At 37.4% G+C, this 18,895-nt stretch overlaps 1 protein-coding gene across 4 annotated transcripts in view; it reads left to right on the forward strand.

The window, feature by feature from the left end:
• LOC121369295 (S-adenosylhomocysteine hydrolase-like protein 1) overlaps nt 1-18,895 on the forward strand; it is a 199,568-nt gene that overhangs the window by 155,389 nt on the left and 25,284 nt on the right. For all 4 annotated transcript variants that reach the window (XM_041494262.1, XM_041494265.1, XM_041494264.1 and 1 more), the window contains 5 exons: nt 11,877-11,948; nt 13,742-13,867; nt 16,827-17,003; nt 17,485-17,531; nt 18,155-18,218. In XM_041494262.1, the coding sequence (XP_041350196.1) occupies nt 11,877-11,948; nt 13,742-13,867; nt 16,827-17,003; nt 17,485-17,531; nt 18,155-18,218 (486 nt within the window). The remainder of the gene's footprint in view (nt 1-11,876; nt 11,949-13,741; nt 13,868-16,826; nt 17,004-17,484; nt 17,532-18,154; nt 18,219-18,895) is intronic.

Consider the following 18,895-nt stretch of genomic DNA (forward strand, 5'->3'; position numbering starts at 1 on the left):
ATAACTGAGGCAACATGTAACCCAGTGGTAAAGCACTTGCTTGATGATATAACTGAGGCAACATGTAACCCAGTGGTAAAGCACTTGCTTGATGATATAACTGAGGCAACATGTAACCCAGTGGTAAAGCACTTGCTTGATGATATAACTGAGGCAACATGTAACCCAGTGGTAAAGCACTTGCTTGATGATATAACTGAGGCAACATGTAACCCAGTGGTAAAGCACTTGCTTGATGATATAACTGAGGCAACATGTAACCCAGTGGTAAAGCACTTGCTTGATGATATAACTGAGGCAACATGTAACCCAGTGGTAAAGCACTTGCTTGATGATATAACTGAGGCAACATGTAACCCAGTGGTAAAGCACTTGCTTGATGATATAACTGAGGCAACATGTAACCCAGTGGTAAAGCACTTGCTTGATGATATAACTGAGGCAACATGTAACCCAGTGGTAAAGCACTTGCTTGATGATATAACTGAGGCAACATGTAACCCAGTGGTAAAGCACTTGCTTGATGATATAACTGAGGCAACATGTAACCCAGTGGTAAAGCACTTGCTTGATGATATAACTGAGGCAACATGTAACCCAGTGGTAAAGCACTTGCTTGATGATATAACTGAGGCAACATGTAACCCAGTGGTAAAGCACTTGCTTGATGATAATTGAGGCAAGATGTAACCCAGTGGTAAAGCACTTGCTTGATGATATAACTGAGGCAACATGTAACCCAGTGGTAAAGCACTTGCTTGATGATATAACTGAGGCAACATGTAACCCAGTGGTAAAGCACTTGCTTGATGATATAACTGAGGCAACATGTAACCCAGTGGTAAAGCACTTGCTTGATGATATAACTGAGGCAACATGTAACCCAGTGGTAAAGCACTTGCTTGATGATATAACTGAGGCAACATGTAACCCAGTGGTAAAGCACTTGCTTGATGATAATTGAGGCAACATGTAACCCAGTGGTAAAGCACTTGCTTGATGATATAACTGAGGCAACATGTAACCCAGTGGTAAAGCACTTGCTTGATGATATAACTGAGGCAACATGTAACCCAGTGGTAAAGCACTTGCTTGATGATATAACTGAGGCAACATGTAACCCAGTGGTAAAACACTTGCTTGATGATAATTGAGGCAAGATGTAACCCAGTGGTAAAGCACTTGCTTGATGATATAACTGAGGCAACATGTAACCCAGTGGTAAAGCACTTGCTTGATGATAATTGAGGCAACATGTAACCCAGTGGTAAAGCACTTGCTTGATGATATAACTGAGGCAACATGTAACCCAGTGGTAAAGCACTTGCTTGATGATATAACTGAGGCAACATGTAACCCAGTGGTAAAGCACTTGCTTGATGATATAACTGAGGCAACATGTAACCCAGTGGTAAAGCACTTGCTTGATGATAATTGAGGCAACATGTAACCCAGTGGTAAAGCACTTGCTTGATGATATAGCTGAGGCAACATGTAACCCAGTGGTAAAGCACTTGCTTGATGATATAACTGAGGCAACATGTAACCCAGTGGTAAAGCACTTGCTTGATGATATAACTGAGGCAACATGTAACCCAGTGGTAAAGCACTTGCTTGATGATATAACTGAGGCAACATGTAACCCAGTGGTAAAGCACTTGCTTGATGATAATTGAGGCAAGATGTAACCCAGTGGTAAAGCACTTGCTTGATGATATAACTGAGGCAACATGTAACCCAGTGGTAAAGCACTTGCTTGATGATATAACTGAGGCAACATGTAACCCAGTGGTAAAGCACTTGCTTGATGATATAACTGAGGCAACATGTAACCCAGTGGTAAAGCACTTGCTTGATGATAATTGAGGCAAGATGTAACCCAGTGGTAAAGCACTTGCTTGATGATATAACTGAGGCAACATGTAACCCAGTGGTAAAGCACTTGCTTGATGATATAACTGAGGCAACATGTAACCCAGTGGTAAAGCACTTGCTTGATGCGCAGTTGTCCATGAAGTGGCGACAGCGGGCTTCCTCTCTCAATATCTGTGTGGTTCTTAACCATGTGTCCGACACCATATAACCGTAAATAAAATGTGTTGAGTGCATCATTAAATAAACCCTTAGCACTGAGATCACTTTAAATGCACACGGTAGCTGTGATCTTAGGGCTAATATCGCTTTGTGGAACGGGGTCCACAACAACATACAGAACCTTAACTTGGATATTCATAGCACAAAAATGAAATGATTTCCAATGAATATTATATATTTTATATATATTAGGTTTTTTATATTCATTTCATCATTAAAGCCCTCTGTTGGCTGTGCAACCTAACAATCAAAACACTAGTAATGGAAACAAAGCACAGACTTAACTCATGTACATGAACAAGAACAAGTAGAAAGTAATCCGTACAGAAATAGTTAATCCTTAAAAAACATTTTTTAATAACTCGGCTTCATTGTTACGTGCGTGACACTCAACTCAAACACAATGGACAGCTTGTTGGATTAGGATTTAGTCGATGACGTAGATTAGAACCCTTGCTTTAAGTTGTCCCTAGAGTTGGACGTATAGCAGAATTGAATGAGTTCAGTGGTACAGTGCTCACCTGAGCTGTATAGGGTTGCAGGATCTATTATCCTTAATGGATTTGGATTTTTTTTTTGCACTTGTACATCAGAGACCATGGTAATGGTATCTGTTCTCCTGTCTATATGGAAAAGTGCATATAAAAGATTTCCAGCTGCTTTTTTTTTTGTCATAGGTGTAGCCTGTGTGGCTCCATTCTGTCTTAAACAAGTGTTGAAATAACCATATGTTAGACCCAGGGGTGGGGAAAAGCCCTATTTACCCGGTCTGGGACCGATTCTCGATCTCCGAGACCGAAATTATTTTTCAAAAACGTGCGTTTGCCTGTCCCACTTTTGTCATTCTTGTCGGTCCGAAGCACCTGTCCGTTTCTATTATAGGAACAAATTCCTATCCGTCAATTGGATCGGCCTGCCCAGACATTGGCATCTTGTGCATGATTTAAAATAATAATAAATAAATAAATAGTGATCAAAATTGACTGGTGTTTCTGACCGTCTGTGATTTTAAAGTCTGCCATAAGTCGGAGCTACAATCAATCTACTGCCACTAGGCTAGACATTTGTCAAAGCCGCTGTGCTGGTCACGAGATAAAACAGACGTTAACAATAGCATCATTCTTGGTGAGAAAGCTACCAAGGTATTACACTCCAATTAAAACAAAGAACCCAGAGTTTGCAACTGGTCACAATCAACACATGTTAACGCCTGTGTACGGAGCTCTGTCGGGTCGAGTGTCAGAGTCCGAGGCAAGAGGCTTTTGTGAAATACAAACTGCTTGAAATAGCATAAAATATACTGAAATAATCTATAAATGTGTTTCTTGTTGACTGTTCAATGTAGTGTATCAAATAATTATAAAGGACTTTAAAATTAAAAAAAAGGTTTACACCTCTTTTTAAAAAAAAAGTGGGAGTGAGTTGGAATAGCTAAACCGGCTATCTTTAGAGCCAGGAGAGGTCAAATATCATCCAATCGGCGATAACGTTATTAATTGCTTTGTCTAAACGTGTGCCAGCTCAAGTTGTCAAACACTTCAACGGTGTTATTGTTTATTAATTTTCAGGACTACTGAATACTGGTACTTTTTATACATATATGGGAGTTAAAATGCATAACTTTTATTCCTTTTTTATATTATTTATTCCATTATGTAAAATAAATATAATATTTTTTTTTTTGCTGATGTGATCAAACATTTTGTTTTTCTTTCATGTTTTGATGTTTATCGTTTCGCGTTCATGATTCAAGATAAAAATATACAAATGCCACTATGATTTTGTTTTTAGAACACTATTTGGCAAATATCACCTTTTAAATGATTTTATAATTTTTATTTGTATTCCTTTCTTCTTATCCCTCTACCCCCCTCCCCCCGGTAGTGATGACATCAACGTGGGACCGATTGACAATTTTATTTTTCCCCACCCCTGGTTAGACCATATGTTAAACTCCAAATAGATGTTGGTTAAAATGTGCAGTGGTGTCATTAAACAAATATTCCTTTCCTTTCCAAGTTAGTGGAGTGACATAAAAGATATCAGCAAAATAGGTTTATTATTTTTATCCCTTAGATGACACTGTATTGCAGCCCTGAATAGAAGGAAGTCATTATTTAATGTTCTAGACATGCCATCTCAACTTGACTGCTGCATACAAAGACACAACTTGGACATGTTAATGGTTTCACCGTTTCTATGTCAAAACTGATTTAAGTCAGGTTGCATTGACAGTAATAAGTTTTGATTTAAAAAAAGAAAAAAAGAGCCCAAAACATTATAGTGTCTGATCAAATAAAAATTATTAAGGAACTGCCAGTCAACACTTTGTCAAGTCAAAAAATAAAAGAAACAAAGAAGAAACTTGCTATCACCACATTGGCTGTTCCAACCAAATACATACCATGGCCATTGAGGTACCAGTTGTATGGTTGGAATGGGAAAACCTAGGTCCTCTGAGGACAGTTGATCCTGTGACCCAACACACTTGTGGAAAACGTTCTACCACTGAGCTACACCCCCTCCTCCACCAAGTGTATAAAACTAAATAAGGTAGCCATTTTGAATGGCCCCAAGGAATAACGATCAGACATCATAGTTGTTTGATTATTCCTTCCTCAATAAAAAATCATCTTGAAAACCACATTTACATATTTGCCCTGACAAAACTGAATGTCGGGCAAAACCCTTCGGGAGCAAGAGAGAAACAAATATTTTAGCACGCACTGATTTGACAGAATTGCCAAATGGAAGAAAGACATTTAGAAGGAATTGAATAAAGTCCATCACTCTGAGAGCTGAACGTTGGTAAAAATAAACTTTTTTTGTTAAATGGAAGGATTATTGGTTTCTCAAAAGCTGACCACATTTAAAGCTGAAATAGATTTTCTTCATTTTTGGTTTTTAAAGAAAAGAAGATAAATTAATTAGAAGAGAGTATTAAAGCAGGTATGGGTAGATATTATGATTATGATTTAATTTCACCTATTTTTGTGTGAATCGGTTAATTACCTTCTAGTATTGACATTTGGGAAAGATAAAACCTGTTTAATTTCCATTGCTGGTGCATCTTGAAAATGTGGTTACTAGATTAAAAGCTGGCAGGAGTCCAGCTTAGATTGTACTTCTCTTACACACCCACTAATAGATGACCCGGTGTAGATAATGTCAGGGACTTGTCATTGGCTGCCCCACAGTGATGACCCGGTTACCATAGCCACACCATCCAATAATATAAAGATGTCTGAAATTGATGTGTAAGTTAACCTGAAACTGGTCACTGTGTGACTCATAAGTTAACTGTTGCATTAGTGCTGTAAAGACATTTTATTTAAACTACATGTTTAAATTTATTTCAAACCTGGTGTTTAAAATGTGTAGGACATAGAATACTACTACATGTGTGTCCTTTACATACCATTTATCTTACAACTCAATTAAAAATGTATCCAACTAAATTTTTCTCATTAGATACGTTTTTTAAACAACTCATAAGATAAATAGTATACAACAGTCATTCATGTAGTATTCTCTATATGCATGAATTTTACATTTTACAGTTCTTTAACCTGGGATTGTTTAATTGTGTAGAAATGTTTTATATTGAAAGTATATTCATAATTTACCTGAGGTTACGTGTGTAGGAGTAATCACATTCAGATGACATTCACTGCTTGTAATTGCTCCATAAGGCAGCACAACCTTTCATTTGGGAAGTTCCACAGGGACAGTAACATGTCCGTGTTAATTAACAGTTGGCCAGATTAGACTGGACACAACAGAGAAGAAACTCTTCAACTGTATGAGAATTTCGTTTGAACGTCAATGCAGCTGTATCGTTGTACGTCTATTTGGAAATATTCCCTCTGATGACTTGATTATAATTGTGTTTCTGACTTGATCTGTGTGGACAGTCGGGAGAGGTAACTGAAGTAATGAACTGATGAACTGGCAAGCTGTGGATCACAATAAGAGCTAAATGTCAACGAATCCTAACAACATGACTTTCACAACTCGTTACACAAGGGAGCTGGGAGGCAACATCATTATCATTTTATTTTTCCTCTTATTCTATCTATATGCATGGTCGGTTTCAATAAAAAAGAAAATAATATGGGTTGTGGGTATACATAACAAGGAAGGGTGGGATATAGCCCAGTGGTAAAGTGCTTGCTTGACGCGCGATCGGTTTGGGATCGATCCCCGTCGGTGAGCCTATTGGGTTATTTCTCGTTCTAGCCAGTGCACCATGACTGGTATATCAAAATCTGTGGTATGTGCTATCCTGTCTGTGGGATGGTGGATATAAAAGATGCCTTACTACTAATGGAAAAATATAGCAGGTTTCCTCTGACTATGTCAAAATTAATCATTTTGTGATTTGATTAGCACATTTGTAAATTTAATTAGCAGTTTCCACGTAGACTCAAGCATGTAAGTTATGGACAGCACAATGAATCCCTTCAGAGCCCAAGAGATTTTGTGATCTACATGTCTTCAGGATGTATTCTAAGCAATAAGATATACTGCGGAGTGTGAATAAATCATCATTTGATGTATACCTTAATAAAATGATTTGTGTACCTTGATTGAAAGTTCCACCGTTATCAGTTTTGATGTACATGCTAAGTATTAGAGGACGTATCCACTTCTCCCGTGGGTCAATTTCGCGAATCCACGCGTTTACCGTTGACAAATTAACCATTTTGATCCATGGTTTGCACAAGTGACATCAGCATAAAAGTTATTTTTAGAACACAGAAAGTCAACTACCGGTATTAATTCCGAGTTTTACCGAATACACGTGACATCATTGAAATTTCGATTGAATACTGAATGTGACATTTCTAACATTGAATTATTCAAGCCGAACTTTGCCAATTGAAAGAGTGAAAAAAACACGATGGTAATTTTGCTACAACCGCGAAAACAATTAGATATTTGGTTCGCAGTAACAGCGATCCATAGTGCAAAATTGGTTCGCACGTGAGCTAGAATGACTAGCAACCTGCGATGCGAACCCAACAAATTATTCCCTGTTTATGCTTCTATTTATTACTGTATGGAAAGTAAACACTATTGTACCATGTTTAATGTTACAATTCAGAAATATTAAACATTTTGCGATGATTAAGACAAATTCCACGGCCTAAGATTATCAATTCTGCACGTGTTCTGCACGAAAAGTGATTTTCCGCAGACGAATAACTATCCTGTATGATGATGAAAATTCTGCTAATTTTTCTGCTTACATGGAATCGTGGAATTCAGGGGGGACTGTTATGTCTTGTAAGAAATCACTACATATCAACATTTCGACTGTTTTCATGTATAAATGTACTTTGTGAAAACTGGCACCATTAGTCGTATTGACTCAGAACGATGATTGGACAAAAGAATGGCATGTGCTATCAATCAGGGGCCTGTTCCACGAAGCGATCTTAGCCCTAAGATCAACTTAAGTGCATAGGGTAGCTATGCGCTTAAGGTAATCTTAGGGCTAAGATCGCTTCATGGAAAGGGGCCCAGGACCCTAATTCACTAAAGTCTTTCAACTTTGCATTGATCACAGTGCAATGCAAAATGACTCATACAGACGATGCAGTGTTATTTAAAAGAGCTTAAGAAAACATTCACTTGTGAATTATTTGTGGGGTGTTTTTCTTCATTGAGCTCCAAACAGAGGAAGACAGTTTTTTAACGACACCCCAGCACCTTGTTTAATTGGTGGCTATTATGTATTATGTACATATATTTGTAAATGATGCACGTGGCGCTTGGTCTAAACTCTGAGAGAAGAAACACGCTGCTACCACAGCTCTTGATTTATAACAAACTGAAGGACTGTGTTTAAACAGTAGATACAAGGCTTCTAGATTATGGTAGCCCCACTCCCATGGCTAGTCATATTCAGTGTTGGGCTAGAAAATAACTACTATTGTCATGCCCGATGGCTAGTGAAAATAAAGTTGACATGATGCATTTAAGTCTACTTTGTAAATATGAATATTTACCACCCCACCCCCAATTTTAGTGTTTTTTTAATCGATATCTCCTTTTTTAGGTAACATATCTGATTATTACAATTAGTAAAATTGTATTATAGGTATGTAAATTAGGGCTAATAAATTTTTTAAATCCATGGCTAGTGGATTTTATAAAAATTCTAGAAGCCCTGAGATACCTGTATCATGGCCTTTAAATATGCCAGCTGTGGATCACTGAGAAAAATAGAAAATAACTTCTGTCTCTTAAGTAAGGCAATGAAATATTGATATATAGTGCCGTTGTCATGCATGCTCTCAATTAACCCCAACATTCCTAAGCTGTGTAAGAAGACTTTAAAAACATTGACTTTTAATAAAAAAAGAGCTTTGCCAATTGATTTTCACAAATTAACGTAATTCAAATGTTTGTAAGAATGTGTTTTGAGAAAATCAATATGCTAAAAGGTGATCACTATAATCAGCCAGGCTGTTTTGCTCGACTGCCCAATTCAAACCCAAATAAATCAAGCTCTTATTAAGCCCTGAATAAACACTGTCTGCTCATTTCTGTTTACCAGCGTGTGAACGATGGAGTCCACATGAATGCAGCTGCACACTGAGCTAGTTGTCTGCCCCTAATCTTGTGAATGTCATGACCGAAAATGAACTTGTGTTGTAGTTTAGAAATCAAACTTAATTATTATATGAAAGTAGACCACATCATTTTATTTCATTTCAACTTATTTTCATGCTTATATCCAATTACGGTTCAAGCACACTGTACTGGGCACACACTTCAGCTATCTGAGCTCTGTCCAGGACAATAAGTTAGCTGTTAGTAGTTAGTCATAGAGAAGAGGGTGTAGTGGTCTTGCACCTACCCATCGAGTCATTAAAACTAGCTCAGGATGGGAGCTGGTACTGGGCTGCAAACCCTGTACCTACCAGCCTTATGCCCGATGGCTTAACCACGACACCACCGAGGCCAGTGTTGATCACATCAATACAGCTGCATGATCATTGAGCTAGTTGTCTGCCCCTGCTGTAGTCTATCGGTCTACGGAGATCTTCCGGTCTTGTGGATGTGATTGTCATGACAGAACATGAACTTCTGTAGTAGTTTACAAATCAAACTTAATTAGTATGTGAAAGTAGACCACATCAGCACAGCTGATGATTGATCTAGTTGTCTGCCCCTGCTGTACCAAAGTATATATTTTGTTTAACAACATCACTTGAGCACATTACTAATTGAGCATATTGATTTATAAATTATTGGCTATTGGTTCACAAACACTTCATAATTTTGACGTATATAGTCTTAAAGAGAAAACCTGTTACATTTTCCAGTTAGTAGCAAGAGATCTTTTATATGCACTATCCAACAGACAGGATAGCACATACCATGGCCTTTGATATACGAGTTGTGGTGGACTGGCTGGAACGAGAAAAAGCCCAGTGGGTCCACTGATGGTGCTCTGCCAGTTCACAGAGATCATCAAGTCCTGTGTATGTGAATGTTATGGCAGTAAATTAACTTCTGTAGCAGTTTACTTATCAAACTTCAGTAATTATACCCCATGACTGGGATATCAAAGGCCATGGTATGTGCTGTCCTGTTTGTGGGAAAGTGCATATAAAAGATATCTTGCTGCTAATGGAAAAAATGTAGTGGTCGGGTGGGTTTCCTCTAAAAGTACAAGTAAAAGATTATCAAATGTTTGACATCCAGTGTCCAATGATTAGAGGTGTCGTTGAACAAAACCTTCACTTTTCAGTCATTATATGGTGCAATGTAAGATTTAGAATCAATTTACAAAACCTTCACTTTTCAGTCATTATATGGTGCAATGTAAGATTTAGAATCAATTTACAAAAATGATTGTTAATATCAAGGAAAGAAAACGAATACTTGCTTCATATCATCTCAACAGATTTTAAACTCTTGTCTGTTTGGTGTCCCGACATTCTGCCTTGTATAGATGTGTATTTGACTATTACAGAAAAACTTCAGTAGCAGAGATAAAAACATGAATTGTTTCATAATTGTGGATTTTAGTATATGTACCTAAAACTGTTCCTGTCCATGTTGTTTTATTTTTAAAAAAACCCTTACAATAAGGCCAAACAAAATATATTTATGGCCTATATGGTCAGTGTGCATATTGATTTTAACCATCGTGCGTCCACATTTAAAAAACAAAAATCCTGCAGTATGACATAAATTTTTGCTGTGCTTTTCTTGCTAGGACATAAAACCACATTTGGAGCCAAAATAGTATATATGCAGACTTGGACCATTAGCTTTCTTTAATTTCTCAATGAAAAAGGTCCTGTTGTTCTGCGGCCAAAGTCGAAGTCATAAAAATTGCCGTGGCTATATGGAAAATGTAAAGGAAAATATTTAGGGTACCAAGGCAAGGGAGGGGGCACCATGGCCATTAAGGATGGACCAAGGCAGATGAGGAGGACATAAACGAGCTAAATATATGTGTGTTCATAAATCCAACTTTCTAACAAATCTAGCTGTGTCAAGCCATATACAGAATCCTTGCCATAGCCATACAATTTAATTGCATTTATTTTTTATATTCATCTTAAATAAAGCTAAAATCTTTGCAACCACCTTGCAGATGATTTCCTTCTGATCTCATTTCCCGTCTATGCTGATACGAAATATGGAAGTTCAAATGTTTCCTCTGCGCCCAGACTTCCTGACTTCGGGAGTATTTGTGTACGTGATTCTACCTCCACTGACTATCAGTGGCATTCAAGATGTAGATTTAGCAGACACATCTGCAGGTTTTCTCCACTGTAACATCATGTACTTGAAGAAAACTAGATGGCTGTATACTTTGGAACCATTCCTATTCCCTTTTTTCTTGTTTTTCATTTGTCTTGCCTTACAAATGTACATGTATTATTGCAGCATTTCTTCACAAAGATGAAGGTAAAATGTCAAAAAACAAAATACATTTTATTGTTAGGTAACTGGCATTATGGGACTAGTAATTATTATAATATATAGTGTAGAATTTTAAAGAACAAACTAAATGTCATGTTTGTCTGTTTATTAGAAATGTTTATGTTCAGATATGTTCCGTTCTGTTTTTACAACACTTGTGTAAAATTCTTGTGAAGCATTCCATCTTGTTCTGATAACATTAGCTTTAAAGGGACATACCCTAGATTCTAAACACTACGGCACATTTCTTACTATTAGAGCCCGTTTTGATAAAAGAAATCATACGTTACTTACATTTTATTCTTTAGATTATCCATTTCCGTACATTCAAAGTGTTTGTGGTCATCCTGGTGTTTTTAATATCACAAAATGCATTTCTCATATTTTTAAAAACGCACGTGCGTCTGAGAAATAACAGCTATGAAGTCGAGTTTTAGTCTATTTCCGAGGGTATTTCACCATTTCAAAGTCACAGACTCATGTTTCACTCAACTGTAACTTTATCCAAACGTGTTACAGGTTTGTAGATTAACTAAAGTTAATGTTAATTTTCACGGGTTGGAACTAGGGTCTGTCCCTTTTAAGCTCCTGGCATCATATACACAGTATAAACTAAACCTAATAACAAATGAACTTCTACTGAGATGATTTCAACCATGATGTTTGTGTGTAAAAGTCCAGGACTCTACGAACTGAGCTAATAGGGACATTCCCATGTTTTAACAGGTTCTTAGTTAATGAGATAAGATAAGATAAGATACAATTTATTGCATTTAAACAGATGTTTTAACATGTTCATTTAATGGGATGTTTTATTTATGTTTCTTCAGGTTCTCATAGAGACGCTGTCATGTCTTGGTGCATCTGTGCGATGGGCGGCTTGCAACATCTACTCCACGCAGGTAACACACTTTCACTTTTTATGTTGTCTTCCTTTTCTATTTTTCTTCTTACACAAAGTTAGACATTACCGGGATAAGATATTTAAAATGGAATGTGACCTGGATTATTTATAAGATATGAAAGGAATTAAATACTTAAAACAATTTATCGATAGATGGATGGTTGGTGGGTTATTTGGTTATTTGGTTATTTGGTTGGTTGGTTGATTGCTCTGTTGGTTGATTGCTCAATCAGTCAGTAGGTCAATCGATCTGTTCTGTGTACACCAGGCACAAGCAAAATATTACCTCTGTGAACATTTGGCTATACACGTATGTATACCGTACTATACATGCACATCTAAAAGTTCCATCAGAGACAGGTTATAGATGGTGCCAGGTTTATATTTGTCAATCTTCAGACTCACTTGCCAACCTAATCAAAACATTTCCTCTGTGAACATTTGGCTATACACATATACCGTACTATACATGCACATCTAAAACTTCCATCAGAGACAGGTTATAGATGGTGCCAGGTTTATATTTGTCAATCTTCAGACTCACTTGCCAACCTAATCAAAACATTTCCTCAGAAGGTTCATATTAATTTGATTTTGACTCTGCCTTAAGATTGGATTTTCTATTAAGACTTAATTGATTAGGTTTTCCAGTGCTGGCTGTATCATAATGTCTGCGGGAATGCAGAACAGCTGTGCCTTAATGTGACAAGAGCTCTTGCTAATAAATTTTGTTGCCTTCCTTCAGTAAATGCAAAAACGAATGCATTGGAAACAATTGTTTGCAGTGTGTATTTTATTGTTATAGTAATTGTCGTGAAACTTATGAAATATTCATATAATAGTGGTCCAGTCACTTGGGTTGATTCATTTTATTTGAAGAAAAATGTTAAATATATTACTACATGAAATCATAAATGATGTTAGTAGTGAATTTTCTTCTTTTGTGTGTGTGTGTATGTCTCTGTGTGTGTATGTGTCTCTGTGTGTGTGTTTGTGTGTGTGTGTGTGTGTGTGTGTGTGTGTGTGTGGCTGTGTGCATGTGTGTTTGTCTCTCTGTGTGTGTGTGTGTCTGTGTGTGTGTGGCTGTGTATGTGTATGTCTGTGTGCATGTGTGTATGTCTCTCTGTGTGCATGTGTGTGTGTATGTCTCTGTATGTGGTGTTTGTGTGTGTCTCTGTGTGTGTGTCTGTGTGTGTGTGTGTGTGTGTGCGTGTCTGTATCAATATGGAGGTCATGTCTGTGGTGGGCATACCTTTAAACTACATTGGTATATACTTTCATGTACATCATTAGGAGAGCTGTTAAAAGTATAGTTTCTTGCAATGGTTAAGACCCCTCTAGTAAGTTAACAAAAACTACAATTTAACTTGCATGATTTTTTATATATAACAAAATTAGTCAAATGTTTTACATTCACTTAATATTACATAATGTGCGTACTCAGTGTTGCTTAAAACAAATTATATTTAGAAAGTCTTCAAGACCATAACTACCCTAAAATAAGTGAGGCAAGGGTGACAAAGGGGTCAGTGTCTTCTATAGCTAGGCATAAAGAACCCTTTTTAGCTAAAAGAGCATTGAAATGTTTTTTAATTCAAAATCTATGTATGTATGCCTTACCTCACCCCCGACTAGTTACAGTCAAGGACACATTAAAATAGTCACAAAGGCCACGTCTAAACTAAATGTCCTTTTTAATATTTGTTCAGGGGAGATGCAAACAACAGCCTCCCCTGTAACCCCCCTCTAGTTTATCTTACTTGTATGTTTCTACCGGTCACCCTCTTTCAGAATGAAGTATCAGCCGCACTGGCCGAGGCGGGCTTTGCTATTTTTGCCTGGAAGGGAGAAACGGAAGAAGATTTCTGGTGGTGCATTGACCGCTGCATTAATGCTGAACAGTGGCAACCAAACACGGTATGTTCATTGCTGAATCAGTGTTTAGTAGTGTGTATTGTGGCAACCAAACACGGTGTGTTCATTGCTGAATCAGTGTTTATTAGTGTGTATTGTGACAACCAAACACGGTGTGTTCATTGCTGAATCAGTGTTTAGTAGTGTGTATTGTGACAACCAAACACGGTGTGTTCATTGCTGAATCAGTGTTTAGTAGTGTGCATTGTGACAACCAAACACGGTGTGTTCATTGCTGAATCAGTGTTTAGTAGTGTGCATTGTGACAACCAAACACGGTGTGTTCATTGCTGAATCAGTGTTTAGTAGTGTGCATTGTGACAACCAAACACGGTGTGTTCATTGCTGAATCAGTGTTTAGTAGTGTGCATTGTGACAACCAAACACGGTATGTTCATTGCTGAATCAGTGTTCAGCATTGTGGAATATGGACTACTGAATCAGTGTTTAATAGTGTGTATTGTGGCAACCAAACACGGTATGTTCATTGCTGAATCAGTGTTCAGCATTGTGGAATATGGACTACTGAATCAGTGTTTAGTAGTGTGTATTGTGGCAAACACATGTGATATGTTAAATGCTGAATTAGTGCCAAGTATTGCAATATATTGAATGCTGAATCAATGCTCAGCATTGTAGTATACAGACTACTGATCCTGTGCTAAGCATTGCTTAATATTGTGTATTGTGGCAGCCAAATGTGGTATGTTCACTGCTGAATTAGTGCTAAGCATTGCAATATATTGAATGCTGAATCTTTGTTGAGCAAATGTTATAGTATATATACTGGCTACTGGGTCAGTACTGAGCTGACATTAACTAATGAATTGGTGCTAAGTATTGTGTATCGTGACAACCACTCATGGTATGTTGACTGCTGAATCAGTGCTGATCATTGTGGTGCATTAATTCTAAAATGTAGCAACAAAACATGGTATGAATCAGTACTGAGCGTTGCAGTGTATTTATGCTGAACAATGAAGCAGCTAAGAGTCAGTGCTGAGCTTTGTGGCAACCAGCATTTAGTTGACTGCTAATTCTGTGCAGAATATTATAGTGTACCAGTATTAACTGCTCAATTGGTGCTAAGTATTATGTGTTGTGGCAACCAGATTTATACATTATGTAAATTGCTGAATTAGTGTTTAAAAAGTCTGTAAGTGACATTTCACAAAATCCAAAGTTCAGACTTTCTCTCCTATAAATACCTTCTAAGTTAGAAGTTCTAACTATTGTTTCCCTAAATATCCGGCCATCATCCCAAATTTGTGTCCTACAAACCTGTGTTGTTACATTAAAAAAATGTAATGGTTTTTTAAAGAATGTTTTGTTACTACTAATAATAGTAATTACTATGTTATAGTGACTGTCATGTTTAGTATAGATTTAGTGATGGTACTATGTTCCAATGTTTTGAATTGTATAGATTCCGTAGTATTACTGTGTTGTAATATTTTGTGTAGATTCCATTATTACTGTGTTTTTTGGTGATGTTTTGTATATATTCTGTGTTGTTTTTGTTCTCTTTTTTTGTGATGTTTTCTATATAGATTCTGTGTTTTGTATAGAATCTGTGTTGTTACTGTGTTTTTGTGATGTTTTGTATATATTCTGTGTTGTTACTGTGTTTCTGTCATGTTTTATGTAGATTCTGTGTTGTTACTGTGTTTTTGTATTGGTTTTTTTAAATTCTAGACGATGGCATTGATGCGACTAAACTCATATTGAAGAAATACCCTGCCATGTTCTGTGTTGTTACTGTGTGTTTTTTATGTTTTGTGTAGATTCTGGATGATGGCGGCGGCGCAACTCACCTGATGTTGAAGAAGTACCCTGCCATGTTCTGTGTTGTTACTGTGTTTTTGTGTTGTTTTGTGTAGATTCTGGATGATGGCGGCGGCGCAACTCACCTGATGTTGAAGAAGTACCCTGCCATGTTCTGTGTTGTTACTGTGTTTTTGTGTTGTTTTGTGTAGATTCTGGATGATGGCGGCGGCGCAACTCACCTGATGTTGAAGAAGTACCCTGCCATGTTCTGTGTTGTTACTGTGTTTTTGTGTTGTTTTGTGTAGATTCTGGATGATGGCGGCGGTGCAACTCACCTGATGTTGAAGAAGTACCCTGCCATGTTCTGTGTTGTTACTGTGTTTTTGTGTTGTTTTGTGTAGATTCTGGATGATGGCGGCGGCGCAACTCACCTGATGTTGAAGAAGTACCCTGCCATGTTCTGTGTTGTTACTGTGTTTTTGTGTTGTTTTGTGTAGATTCTGGATGATGGCGGCGGCGGCGCAACTCACCTGATGTTGAAGAAGTACCCTGCCATGTTCTGTGTTGTTACTGTGTTTTTGTGTTGTTTTGTGTAGATTCTGGATGATGGCGGCGGCGCAACTCACCTGATGTTGAAGAAGTCCCCTGCCATGTTCTGTGTTGTTACTGTGTTTTTGTGTTGTTTTGTGTAGATTCTGGATGATGGCGGCGGCGCAACTCACCTGATGTTGAAGAAGTACCCTGCCATGTTCTGTGTTGTTACTGTGTTTTTGTGTTGTTTTGTGTAGATTCTGGATGATGGCGGCGATGCAACTCACCTGATGTTGAAGAAGTACCCTGCCATGTTCTGTGTTGTTACTGTGTTTTTGTGTTTTGTGTAGATTCTGGATGATGGTGGCGACGCGACTCACCTAATGTTGAAGAAGTACCTGGCTATGTTCTGTGTTGTTACTGTGTGTTTTTTATGTTTTGTGTAGATTCTGGATGATGGTGGTGACGCGACTCACCTGATGTTGAAGAAGTACCCTGCCATGTTGTGTGTTATTACTGTGTTTCTGTGTTTTGTGTAGATTCTGTGTTGTTACTGTGTTGTTTTGTGTAGATTCTGGATAATGGCGGCGATGCGACTCACCTGATGTTGAACTACCCGGCTATGTTCTGTGTTGTTACTGTGTTTTTGTGTTGTTTTGTGTAGATTCTGGATGATGGCGGCGACGCGACTCACCTGATGTTGAAGAAGTACCCGGCTATGTTCAACATGGTGAAGGGGATTGTGGAGGAGAGCGTCACCGGCGTACACAGACTCTACCAGCTGTCCAAGTCCGGCAAGCTGTCCGTTCCAGCCATGAATGTGAACGATTCAGTCACCAAGGTAACACTCACAAGGGTCATTCAGCTCGATCAAGTATGGCAGGCTGTTTGTTATGGAAGTGTTGACAAAATTAAAAAATATATAATTGTGTAAAAAATGAAAAATGATGAAAAAAAATTCTAAATAGCCAACAACTTAAGAAAAGATTACTATAAGCAAAATTAATGAATGTGTCTTTTAGGATGGTACATTTAAAGCTCTTTTTAATTGATTTGATCTGTGTACCAAGCACAAAATTTAAATTGTTATTTGGTTTTGTAGCTCAATTGTGTGGTTTGTTATATGTGGTATTGTCAATGCGTTATTGTTACATGGATCTTAGGTAGGATAACAGTTGGGAACCTGATCACTCACTGTACTTTTCCTCATTTCTGCAATTTGAAAAAATTTGTGTTGAGTTCATCAAGAGGAATTTTCAAAATGGGTCATGTTATTTGAAAAGAAGTTCGAGAAATAGCGGTTCGTCTTTTTTCCATTCTAGACCAAGTTTGACAATCTATACAGCTGTAGGGAGTCCATTTTGGATGCGTAAGTTTCTAGTTTAATAGATACACTTGTAGTATCTTGTCTTTTTACGTGTTTGTGGTGGGGTATTTTGTTGTACGTTTGTCTGTATGTCCCTCTGTCTGTTATAAACGTTTTCCGACTAACCCAGGATCACTGGAAGTATATATAATTCTCTTGCAGGCTTTAATTTGTTTCAGCTCACTTTTTCTCACAGTATTTTAACATAACAAATAGGGAGATTTTTTTTTGTCCATTTTCAAACTATTTAAAAATACATTTAAATGAAATGGATACATTGTCATAAACTTCTATTTTTCCTTGTAAGCAGCATTTTCTCTTCTGATATGCCATCTTGTGTATGTCACATACTAGGCAGCACTCTTTATTATAAGCTAACAATGTCCCCCACCCCCACCAAAAAAAAGAAGAAAAAAAAAGAATATAAAATAAAAGTATATTTAAAAGATTAATTACATAATTTTTACATTTCAGTATTACAGTAAAATATTCAATAAAATACCATATCAGTATAATTTTTCTGAAGTTGAGGTGTTTCTGTTGGAAAAACACTTCTTTTTTTAAATCATTGATCTGTGATTGATTTATATGTAGTTAATGATGGTCGATGAAAATTCAATTTTCAGGTTAAAGCGAACGACAGACGTAATGTTTGGAGGGAAGCAGGTTTTGATATGTGGGTATGGGGAGGTAAGTGTGTCACACATTGTTACTCTACATCTTGTTACCACTACAACTCAACAGTGGGTTGACTTAAGTAGTTATTATTCTTGACCTTTTACAACTGGAAATCTTCTGCAGTTGTTTTTGGCTTGCCTGTTCAGAATAGCAACTGCTTCAGACAATTCAAATGACATGATTACCGTGACTTGCATAGATAATTGATGTTTAACAATGCTTCTATCTGCTTGGAATTGGAAAAACCATGTGGACATTATTGCTGATATAAAATAGCATGTGCTTCCATGGTTGCCATAGCACTGACATTTCCGTGCAAGAGACAGGGCAGGAAGTCTTTTTTTTGGGGGTGGGGGGTGGGGGGGGGTGGACTAATGGGAAAACAAGACATGAACCAACTTATGAAAAGTGCAACAGAATGAAAGTTTTAATTAAAAAAACTATAAAAAAAGACCAACAGGATATATTTAGGGGGTTACGGTTCCCCTGGTATCCCCACTTTGATCTGCCACTGAAAAGCTGTCAGTTTGAAAGGAGAAGAAAATCTATATGGTGAAAAATGTGTGCATCTCTTTGACTAGCCTTTGACTGGAATCAGCCTTCACAGTTAACTCAGTCTTAAGTAGGAAGCCATGCCATTATAGTACATTAACAGTACATTGATGGATGAATTGACGGATGCACGGACG

The sequence above is a fragment of the Gigantopelta aegis genome, chromosome 3, assembly GCF_016097555.1.
Source record: "Gigantopelta aegis isolate Gae_Host chromosome 3, Gae_host_genome, whole genome shotgun sequence".
Classification (NCBI taxonomy): Eukaryota; Metazoa; Mollusca; class Gastropoda; order Neomphalida; family Peltospiridae; genus Gigantopelta; species Gigantopelta aegis.